Source organism: Delphinapterus leucas, chromosome 15 (genome assembly GCF_059928025.1).
Source record: "Delphinapterus leucas isolate spDelLeu-1000000601 "Yukka" chromosome 15, BTC_Dleu_Yukka2, whole genome shotgun sequence".
Classification (NCBI taxonomy): domain Eukaryota; kingdom Metazoa; phylum Chordata; class Mammalia; order Artiodactyla; family Monodontidae; genus Delphinapterus; species Delphinapterus leucas.
Window position 1 is genome coordinate 40,839,678 of NC_143143.1, and position 12,021 is coordinate 40,851,698.

Consider the following 12,021-nt stretch of genomic DNA (forward strand, 5'->3'; position numbering starts at 1 on the left):
CTGATGATGCTCATTCTAACTGGTGTGAGGTGATACCTCATTGTAGTTTTGATTTGCATTTCTCTAATAATTAGTGATGTTGAGCAGCTTTTTTTTTTTTTTTGGGTGGTACACGGACCTCTCACTGTTGTGGCCTCTCCCGTTGCGGAGCACACGCTCTGGACGTGCAGGCTCAGCGGCCATGGCTCATGGGCCTAGCTGCTCTGCAGCATATGGGCTCTTCCCGGACCGGGACACGAACCCATGTCCCCTGCATCGGCAGGCGGACTCTCAACCACTGCGCCACCAGGGAAGCCCTTGAGCAGCTTTTCATGTGCTTCTTGGACATCTGTATGTCTTCTTTGGAGAAATGTCTATTTAGGTCTCCTGCCCACTTTTGGATTGGGTTGTTTAATATTGAGCTGCATGAGCTGTTTATATATTTTGGAAATTAATCCTTTGTCCGTTGATTCGTTTGCAAATATTTTCTCCCATTCTGAGGGTTGTCTTTTCGTCTTGTTTATGGTTTCCTTTGCTGTGCAAAAGCTTTGAAGTTTCATTAGGTCCCATTTGTTTATTTTTGTTTTTATTTCCATTACTCTAGGAGGTGGATCAAAACAGATCTTCCTGTGATTTATATCAAAGGGTGTTCTTCCTATGTTTTCCTCTAAGAGTTTTATAGTGTCCAGTCTTAAATTTAGATCTCTAATCCATTTTGAGTTTATTTTTGTGTATGGTGTTAGGGAGTGTTCTAATCTCATTGTTTTACATGTAACTGTCCAGTTTTCCTGGTACCACTTATTGAAGAGACTGTCTTTTCTCCATTGTATATCCTTGCCTCCTCTGTCATAGATTAGTTGACCATAGGTGCGTGGGTTTATCTCTAGGCTTTCTATCTTATTTCATTGATCTGTGTTTCTGTTTTTGTGCCAGTACCATATTGTCTTGATTACTGTAGCTTTGTAGTATAGTCTGAAGTCGGGGAGTCTGATTCCTCCAGCTCTGTTTTTTTCCCTCAAGACTGCTTCGGCTATTCGGGGTCTTTTGTGTCTCCATACAAATTTTAAGATTTTTTTGTTCTAGTTCTGTAAAAAATGCCATTGGTAATTTGATAGGGATTGCATTGAATCTGTAGATTGCTTTGGGTAGTATAGTCATTTTCACCATATTGATTCTTCCAATCCAAGAACATGGTATATCTCTTCATCTGTTGGTATCATCTTTAATTTCTTTCATCAGTGTCTTATAGTTTTCTGCATACAAGTCTTTTGTCTCCCTAGGTAGGTTTATTCCTAGGTTTTTTTTTCTTTTTGTTGCAATGGTAAATTGGAGTGTTTCCTTAATTTCTCTTTCAGATTTTTCATCATTAGTGTGTAGGAATGCAAGAGATTTCTGTGCATTAATTTTGTGTCCTGCAACTTTACCAAATGTATTGATTAGCTCTAGTCGTTTTCTGGTGGCATTTTTAGGATTCTCTATATATAGTATCATGTCATCTGCAAACAGTGACAGTTTTACTTCTTCTTTTCCAATTTGGATTCCTTTTATTTCTTTTTCTTCTCTGCTTGCTGTGGCTAAAACTTCCAAAACTATGTTGAATAATAGTGGTGAGAGTGGACAACCTTGTCTTGCTCCTGATCTTAGAGGAAATGCTTTCAGTTTTTCACCATTGAGAATGATGTTTGCTGTGGGTTTGTCGTATATGGCCTTTATTATGTTGAGGTAGGTTCCCTCTATGCCCATTTTCTGGAGACTTTTTATCATAAATGGGTGTTGAATTTTGTCAGAAGCTTTTTCTGCATCTATTGAGATGATCATATGGTTTTTATTCTTCAGTTTGTTAATATGATGTATCACATTGATTGATTTGCATATATTGAAGAATCCTTGCATCCCTGGGATAAATCCCACTTGATCATGGTGTATGATCCTTTTAATGTGTTGTTGGATTCTGTTTGCTGGTATTTTGTTGAGCTTTTCATCTATATTCATCAGTGATATTGGTCTGTAATTTTCTTTTTCTATAGTAATTTTCTTTTTCTATAGTATCTTTGTCTGGTTTTGGTATCAGGGTGATGGTGACCTCATAGAATGAGTTTGGGAGTGTTCCTTCCTCTGCAATTTTTTGGAAGAGTTTGAGAAGGATGGGTGTTAGCTCTTCTCTAAATGTTGGATAGAATTCACCTGTGAAGCCATCTGGTCTAGGGCTTTTGTTTGTTGGAAGATTTTTAATAACAGTTTCAATTTCATTACTTGTGATTGGTCTGTTCATATTTTCTGTTTCTTCCGGGTTCAATCTTGCAAGGTTATACCTTTCTAAGAATTTGTCCATTTCTTCCAGGTTGTCCATTTTATTGGCATAGAGTTGTTTGTAGTAGTCTCTCAGGATGCTTCGTATTTCTGTGATGTCTGTTGTAACTTCTCCTTTTTCATTTCTAATTTTATTGATTTGAGTCCTCTCCCTCTCTTTCTTGATGAGTCTGGCTAATGGTTTATCAATTTTATCTTCTCAGAGAACCAGCTTTTAGTTTTATTGATCTTAGCTCTTGTTTTCTTTGTTTCTGTTTCATTTATGTCTGCTCTGATCTTTCATGATTTCTTTCCTTCTGCTAATTTGAGTTTTGTTCTTCTTTCTCTAGTTCCTTTAGATATAAGGTTAGATTGAGATTTTTCTTGTTTCTTGAGGTAGGCTTGTATAGCTATAAACTTCCCTCTTAGAACTGCTTTTGCTGCATCCCATAGGTTTTGGATCATCGTGTTTTCATTGTCATTTGTCTCTACGTATTTTTTGATTTCCTCTTTGATTTCTTCAGTTATTTGGTTATTTAGTAATTGTTTAGCCTCCATGTGTTTGTGTTTTTTACATTGTTTTCCCTGTAATTCATTTCTAATCTCATAGCGTTGTCAGAAAAGATGCTTGATATGATTTCAATTTTCTTAAATTTACTGAGGCTTGATTTGTGACCCAAGATGTGATCTATCCTGGAGAATGTTCCATGCGCACTTGAGAAAAAAGTGTAATCTGCTGTTTTTGGTTGGAATGTCGTATAAATATCAGTTAAATCTGTCTGGTTTATTGTGTCATTTAAAGCTTCTGTTTCCTTATTTATTTTCATTTTGGATGATCTGTCCATTGGTGTAAGTTAGGTGTTAAAGTCCCCCAGTATTATTGTGTTACTGTTGATTTCCTTTTTTATAGCTGTTAGCAGTTGCCTTATGTATTAAGGTGCTCCTATGCTGGGTGCGTATATAATTGTTATATATTCTTCTTGGATTGATCCTTGATCATTATGTAATGTCCTTCCTTGTCTCTTATAACATTCTTTATTTTAAAGTCTATTTTATCTGATATGAGTATTGCTACTCCAGTTTTCTTTTGCTTTCCATTTGCATGGAATATCTTTTTCCATCCCCTCACTTGCAGTCTGTATGTGTCCCTAGGTCTGAAGTGGTTCTTTTATAGACAGCATATATATGGGTCTTGTTTTTGTATCCATTCAGCAAGCCTGTGTCTTTTGGTTGGAGCATTTAATCCATTCACGTTTAAGGTAATTATCAGTATGTATGTTCCTATGACCATTTTCTTAATTGTTTTGGGTTTGTTTTTGTAGGTCCTTTTCTCCTCTTGTGCTTCCCACTTAGAGAAGTTCCTTTAGCATTTGTTGTAGAGCTGGTTTGGTGGTGCTGAATTCTCTTAGCTTTTGCTTGTCTGTAAAGCTTTTGATTTCTCCATCAGATCTGAATGAGATCCTTGTGGTTGTAGGTTCTTCCCTTTCATCACTTTAAGTATATCATGCCACTCCCTTCTGGCTTGTAGAGTTTCTGCTGAGAAATCAGCTGTTAACCTTATGGGAGTTCCCTTGTATGTTATTTGTTGTTTTTCCCTTGCTACTTTCAATAATTTTTCTTTGTCTTTAGTTTTTGCCAATTTGATTACTATGTGTCTTGGCATGTTTCTCCTTGGGTTTATCCTGTATGGGACTCGCTGCACTTCCTGGACTTGGTGGCTGTTTCTTTTCCCATGTTAGGGAAGTTTTCGACTATAATCTCTTCAAATATTGTCTCAGGTCCTTTCTCTCTCTCTTCTTCTGGGACCCCTGTAATGCGAATGTTGTTGCGTTTAATGTTGTCCTAGAGGTCTCTTAGGCTGTCTTCATTTTTCTTTATTCTGTTCTGCAGCAGTGAATTCCACCATTCTGTCTTCCAGGTCACTTATCCGTTCTTCTGCCTCAGTTATTCTGCTATTGATTCCTTCTAGTGTAGTTTTCATGTCAGTTATTGTATTGTTCATCTCTGTTTGTTTGTTCTTTAATTCTTCTAGGTCTTTGTTAAACATTTCTTGCATCTTCTTGATCTCAGCCTCCATTCTTTTTCCGAGGTTCTGGATCATCTTCACTATCATTATTCTGAATTATTTTCCTGGAAAGTTGCCTATCTCCACTTCATTTAGATGTTTTTCTGGGGTTTTATCTTGTTCCTTCATCTGGTACATAGCCCTCTGCCTTTTCATCTTGTCTGTCTTTCTGTGAATGTGGTTTTTGTTCCACAGGCTTCAGGATTGTAGTTCTTGCTTCTTTTGTCTGCCCTCTGGTGGATGAGGCTATGTTAAGAGGCTTGTGTGAGTTTCCTGATGGGAGGGACTGGTGGTTTGTAGAGCTGACTGTTGCTCTGTTTGGCAGAGCTCAGTAAAACTTTAATCCGCCTGACTGCTGATGGGTGGGGCTGGGTTCCCTCCCTGTTGGTTGTTTGGCCTGAGGCAACCCAACACTGGAGCCTACCTGAGCTCTTTGCTGGGGCTAATGACAGACTCTGGGAGAGCTCACGCCAAGGAGTACTTCCCAGAACTTTTGCCAGTGTCCTTGTCCCCACGGTGAGCCACAGCCATCTCCCACCTCTGCAGGAGACCCTCTAACACTAGCAGGTCTGGTTCAGTCTCCCCTGGGGTCACTGCTCCTGCTGGGTCCCAATGCGCACACTACTTTGTGTGTTCCCTCCAAGAGTGGAGTCTGTGTTTCCCCCAGTCCTGTTGAAGTTCTGCAGTCAAATCCCACTAGGTTTCAAAGTCTCATTCTCTAGGAATTCTTCCTCCCATTGCCGGACCCCCAGATTGGGAAGCCTGATGTGGGGCTCAGAACCTTCACTCCAGTGGGTGGACTTCTGTGGTATAAGTGTTCTCCAGTCTGTGAGTCACCCACCCAGCAGTTATGGGATTTGATTTTACTGTGATTGCACCCCTCCTACCGTCTCATTGTGGCTTCTCCTTGGTCTTTGGATGTGGGGTATCTTTTCTGGTGAGTTCCAGTGTCTTCCTGTCGATGATTGTCCAGCAGCTAGTTGTGATTCTGGTGTTCTCGCAAGAGGGAGTGAGAGCACGTCCTTCTACTCTGCCATCTTGGTTCCTCCCTCCCTCATTGTAGTTTTGATTTGCATTTCTCTGATAATTAGTGATGTAGAGCATTTTTTAATGTGCTTTTTAGCCATCTTTTTTTGGGAGAAATGTCTATTTAGATCTTCGGCCCATTTTTTGATTGGGTTGTTTTTTTGATATATAGATGCATGGGCTATTTGTATATTTTGGAGATTAATCCCTTGTCAGTTGCTTCATTTGCAAATATTTTCTCCCATTCTGTGGGTTGTGTTTTCATTTTGTTTATGGTTTCTTTTGCTGTGTAGAAGCTTTTAAGTTTAATTAGGTCCCATTTATTTATTTTTATTTTCATTACTTTAGGAGGTGGATCAAAGAAGATACTGCTGCAATTTATGTCAAAGAGTGTTTTGCCTGTGTTCTCCTCTAAGTTTTATAGTGTCTGGCCTTCATTTAAGTCTTTAATCTGTTTTGAGTTTATTTTTGTGTATGGTGTTAGGGAGTGTGCTAACTTCATTCTTTTACATGTAGCTGTCCAATTTTCACAGCCTCACTTATTGAAGAGACTGTCTTTTCTCCATTGTATATTCTTGCCTCCTTTGTCATAGATTAGTTGACCATAGGTGTGTGGGTTTATCTTTCGGCTTTCTGTCCTGTTCCATTGAGTTGTATTTGTTTTTGTGCCAGTACCATACTGTTTTGATGACTGTAGCATTGTAATATAGCCCGAAGTCAGGGAGCCTGACTGCTCCAGCTCTGTTTTTCATTCTCAGGATTACTTTTGCTATTAGGGGTCTTTTGTGTTTCCATACAAATTTAAAATTTTTTTGGTTCTAGTTCTGTGAAAAATGCCATTGCTAAGTGATAGGGATTGTAGTTGAATCTGATTGCCTTGGGTAGTATAGTCATTTTGACAGTATTGATTCTTTCAATCAAAGAGCATGGTATGTCTTTCCGCTTGTGTCATCTTCGATTTCTTTCATCAGCATCTTATAGTTTTCAGAGTACAGGTCTTTTGTCCCCTTGGTAAGTTTATTCCTAGGTGTTGTATCCTTTATGATGTGATGGTAAGTGGGATTGTTTCCTTAATTTCTCTTTTTTGGTCTTTCATTGTTAGTGTACAGGAATGGAAGAGATTTCTGTGTATTAATTTTGCATCCTGCAACTTCACCAGAATCATTGATGAGCCCTAGTAGTTTTCTGGTAGCATCTTCAGGATTTTCCATGTGTGGTCATTTTATCTGCAAACAGTGATGATTTTACTTCTTTTCCAATTTGGATTCCTTTTATTTCTCTTTTTCTCTGATTGCCATGGCTAGGACTTCCAAAACTATGTTGAATAAAAGTGGTGACAGTGGACATCCTTGCCTTGTTCCTGATCTTAGATGGAATGCCCTCAGCTTTTCACTGTTGAGAATGATGTTAGCTGTGGGTTTGTCATATATGGCCTTTATTATGTTGAGGTAAGTTCCCTCTATGCCCACTTTCTGGAGAGTTCTTATAAATGGGTGTTGAATTTTGTCAGAAGCTTTTTCTGCATCTGTTGAGATGATCCTATGGTTTGTATTCTTCAGTTAACGTGGTGCATCACACTGATTGATCTGCAGATATTGAAGCATCCTTGCATCCCTGGGATAAAGCCCACTTGATCATGGTGTATATGATCCTTTTAATGTATTGTTGGATTCGGTTTGCTAGTATTTGGTTGAGGATTTTTGCATTTATGTTCATCAGTGATATTGACCTGTAATTTTTTTTGTGGTATCTTCATCTGGTTTTGGTATCAGGGTGATGATGATGGCCTCACAGAATGAGCTTGGGAGTATTCTTTCCTCTGCAGTTTTTTGGAAGAGTTTCAGAAGGATAGGTGTTAATTCTTCTCTGAATGTTGATAGAATTTGCCTGTGAAGCCATCTGGTCCTGGACTTTTCTTTGTTGGAAGTTTTTTAAACACTGTTTCAATTTCAGTACTTGTGATTAGTCTGTTCATATTTTGTATTATTTTCTGGTTCAGTCTTGGAAGGTTGTATCTTTCTGAGAATTTGTCCATTTCTTCTAGGTTGTCCGTTTTATTGGTATACAGTTGTTTGTAGTAGTCTATTATGATTCTTTGTTTTTCTGTGATGTCAGTTGTAACTTCTTCATTTCTGATCTTACTGATTTGAGCCCTCTCCCTTTGTTTTTGAGTCTGGCTAAAGGTTTATCCATTTTGCTTATCTTCTCAAAGACCCAGCTTTTAGTTTCATTGATCTTTTTTGTTTTCTTTGTCTCTATTTCATTTATTTCTGCTCTGATCTTTATGATTTCTTTACTTTTACTAACTTTGGGTTTTTTTGTTTTTTTTTTTTGTACTTTCTCTGGTTGCTTTAGGTGTAAGGTTAGGTTGTTTACTTGAGATTTTTGTTTTCTGAGGTAGGATTGTATTGCTATAAACTTCCCTCTTAGAACTGCTTTTGCTGTGTCCCATAGGTTTTGGATTGCTATGTTTTTGATGTCATTTGTCTTTAGGTACTTGATTTCTTCAGTGATCCATTGGTTGTTTAGTAACATATTGTTTAGCCTCCATGTGTTTTTTTTTTACAATTTTTTTTGCCTGTAATTGATTTCTAATCTCATAGCGTTGTGGTCAGAAAAAGATGCTTGATGTGATTTCAATTTTCTTAAATTTACTGAGGCTTGATTTGTGGCCCAGTATGTGATCTGTCCTGGAGAATGTTCCATGTGCACTTGAGAAGACAGTGTATTCCGCTTTTGGACGGAATGTTCTATATATATCAGTTAAGGCCGTCTGGTCTAATGTGTCATTTAAGGCCTGTGTTTCCTGATTTTCTGTCTGAATGATCTGTCCACTGATGAAAGTGGTGTGTTAAAGTTCCCCCCCCGCAATTATTGTGTTACTGTCAACTTCTCTTTTTGTAGCTGTTACCATTTGCCTTATGTATTGAGGTGCTCCTATGTTGGGTGTCTATATATTTACAATTGTTACATCCTCTTCTTGGATTGATCCCTTGATCATTATGTAGTGTCCTTCCTGATCTCTTGTAACAGTCTTTAAAGTTTGTTTTGTCTGATATGAGTATTGCTACTCCTGCTTTCTTTTGAATTCTATTTGCATGGAATACCTTTTTCCATTCCCTCACTTTGTATGTGTCCCTAGATATGAAGTAGGTCTCTTGTAGATGGCATATATATGGGTCTTGTTTTTGTATCCATTTAGCCAGTCTGTGTCTGTTGGTTGGAGCATTTAATTCATTTACATTTAAGGTAATTATCAATAAATGTTCTTACTGCTGTTTTGTTAATTGGGGTTTGTTTTTGAAGGTCTTTTTTCTTCCTTTCCTCTTGTTCTCTTGTGATTTGATGTCTATCTTTAGTGTTGTTTGGATTGCTTTTTCTTTTTTGTGTGTGTATCTGTGGTAGAGTTTTGGTTTGTGGTTCCCATGAGGTTTTGATAGAGCAGTCTGTATAACTGCGAGATTGTTTTAAGTTGCTGGTCTCAATTTCCAGTGTATTTCCAGTATCCTGCATTTGTACTCTTCTCATGGTTGCCGATTTTGATATATTTATGTGTGGATGGTTTCCTACCTTTATGTTTGCCTTTACCAGTGAGCTTTCCCATTTGTAATTTTCTTGATTCTAGTTGTGGCCTTTTCCACAGAGAAGTTCCTTTAGGTTTTGTTGTGGTTTTCAGTTTGAGTAGCTGCAACAGAGGCCAGTATGGTCCACACAGCCTTGAATATTTACTGTCTGTCTCCTTTTTTGTTTTCTGATTGTTATTGGAGTATAGTTGCTTTATAGTGTTGTGTTAGTTTCAGGTGTACAGCAAAGTGAATCAGTTATACATATATTTCCTCTTTTTTCGATTTCCTTCCCATTTAGGTTACCACAAAGCATTGAGTTCCCTTCCCTGTGCTTTACTTTAGGTTCTTGTTATCTATTTTATACATAGTATCAATAGTGTATATGTCAATCCCAATTTCCCAATTCATCACCCACTCCCCTCACCCCCCACCCCCCAGTCTGGCTCTTTAGAGAAAATGTTTGTTACTTCGTTAGCCCCTGAGTTAATGTCAGTAATAGCAGTAAAAATCAACTATAGATACATGCAACAGGGCTACATATCAGAAACAAAGTTGAATGGAAAAAGACTCCATAATTTTCATTTGTATTTAAAACACTGACCTATTAAAGACTTCTCCATGTTTATAAAAAAGTAAAAGGAGTTTGAAGAATTGTGAATGACAAAATTTTCACTGTATATAAGGGAAAGTATTAGGATGCAAATCAATTTATGTGGTGTGCTTCCTGTTACACTTAAAAGTTTTTGGTGAAAGTCCCATAATCCAGGTGAGGCCATGTTTCAGAGTAACCTGCCAGGGCTTCTTGGTCCATGAGCTTGAGCCAGGGGCTCCTCCAGTAGCCAGAGAAAAGATGGTTATGATGTCAGTGGCTGGATGGCAGAAAGACTTGACGACTGCCATGTTAAGGGTTATGTTTGAAGAGACAGAATAAAGGCTGTTCTTCAGAGGAGAGTTTGAAGAATTTACACTGAACAGATTTTCCAGGAAGTTTAAAAAAAATGATTGATGGTGTCCCCTTATAGAACTGCATCAGCAAGCTTATACTAAGGAGGAGGACAGGAATTGAGTACAAGTCAGCAAGGACACCAGGGTTGAAGAGTTAGGTAATGAGCAGTACTCAGGCATTCACTTTTAAGTCAGCTTTTTTTTTTTTTGCATTACTAGAAATGGAGACCTTGAATTGGTGGAGGGGAAAAACTAGGTTTGTTAAGTAGCCTTTGGAAATACTTAAGTTTAAAGTTATTTTCACTGTCCCATGGCTGAAGCTAATGTAGGAACTAGTCGTTAATTTCCCAGTGCAATTATGGAAAAATAAACATACTGAGCATGTGCTGTTTGCCAAGCACCAGGGATAGAGGGAACATGGCATACATGTTCCAAGGGGAGACAGTAAACAAGTAAGAGTATCAGGTGATTATTGATGAAGTGCCGTGCAGGGATCTAGACACAGTGTGAGCAGCGGGGGAGAAAACTGTAGAACTTGGGAGCCTGGTTCTCTGCTGTCTATTGGATGCTACTGTCTCCAGTCACATTTGAGTTTAGTCAGTCAATTTTCTTAAAAATTAGTGCTTAACCTAAATATTTCATCTAATAAATTGATTATGGAAGTCATACATATGGCTGGGGATAAACAATATACTTTTTAAAGGAAACTTGAAAATATCCCTTTCATGAAGAAATCTGACTGTCCATTACTTTGCATCCTCCTTAACAAGACTCTAGTATGGGATTCCTTTTTACTTACAGTACCTCGCCCACTGGCCAGAGTACTTCATTGTTGCAGAGGCCCCTGGTGGAGAGTTAATGGGTTATAGTAAGTATAATACCACTAGTACTTTTTTGGATAGGCAGTTGAGATTAAAATATAGGTTTTAACTGATTATTTTATATTGATCACAGAACTGGAAGTATAATCGTGATGCCCATAATTTTATTTCCTTTTCAACCATTTGACAGCTCACTGATCCCTTCCGATCTGTTCTATTTTAGGTACTATGCTGGGCCCAGGGGATAGAGCAGTGACCCAGACAGACTTGGTTGCATTGCTAACAAAAATTTGAGCTGTAGATTGTCTGTTATGTGTACATGACACACATACATACCCACATGAAATGTAGATATTTAAAAAAATACTTATCAAGTAAAAGCAATAACAATTAGCTAGATGACTTTTAAGTATTGCTTAAAGATCAGAACTTGGTCATTAGTTTCCTTTATAATAAAAATGTACTAAACAGCATTTCTGTATGTGTAAATCCGATCTTTCATTGGCAGTCATGGGCAAAGCAGAAGGCTCGGTGGCGAGGGAAGAGTGGCATGGGCACGTCACAGCTCTGTCTGTTGCCCCGGAGTTCCGACGCCTGGGTCTGGCTGCTAAGCTTATGGAGTTATTAGAGGAGATTTCAGAAAGGTAGGCACCTGCTTTGCAAATGATTTTTGAAGTCTAACCATTTGAGTTTTCTCTTGGTGAATGTTTTATCAGATTTTTTCCTTCAGATTGAATATGTCATGATGCAGTTTCATAGGAATTTCATTTTCAGCCTCTAATAGTCCTTATACCAATTCTGTCACATACTCAGAGTGATATTATTGTCCCTGTTTGGCCACTGAGGAAAATTAAGGCAGCGTGAGTGACCTGCCATAGGCTTGTGAGCTGGGTAACTGGTGGAATCAGTCTAGCCCTCAAGGCTTCTGTTAGTGTTCTTGCCACTGCGGCAGGTGTTTCCAGTCATTTTCTCATAGTGCCCTAGGCTAAACAGAAGTGTAGTCTTAAGCAGTTGTGTCCCAGCAAGCTAGTAGCTATTCAGAAGAAAAAAATATTTTCATTTCATTGTTAAATAACTGTGGTGACCTCCTAATGAGATGTGTGCACCTGCTGGGCATTGCATGGCTTCTCAAACCTTGGAACCAGATTCTGCGGAACTGCCAGCATTCTTGTTTCATGTTGATTTTCATGTGGTCCTGGAGTTTTAATCAGAAGCCTGGCTTCGTAAAGATACTATGTCACCAAAAGGAATATAATGTGATATGATGTGTATTTATGAACTATATAAAGCTAGTAGTTTGCCAGTGTACAACAAGGTTTGCCTACGTTTT

The 12,021-nt window shown here is 38.3% G+C and overlaps 1 protein-coding gene across 2 annotated transcripts in view; it reads left to right on the forward strand.

The window, feature by feature from the left end:
- Nucleotides 1–12,021, forward strand: part of NAA20 (N-alpha-acetyltransferase 20, NatB catalytic subunit) — a 36,039-nt gene that overhangs the window by 18,898 nt on the left and 5,120 nt on the right. For both annotated transcript variants that reach the window (XM_089896510.1, XM_022594215.2), the window contains exons 3-4: nucleotides 10,648–10,738; nucleotides 11,200–11,335. In XM_089896510.1, coding sequence (XP_089752636.1) covers nucleotides 10,648–10,738; nucleotides 11,200–11,335 — 227 coding nt within the window. The remainder of the gene's footprint in view (nucleotides 1–10,647; nucleotides 10,739–11,199; nucleotides 11,336–12,021) is intronic.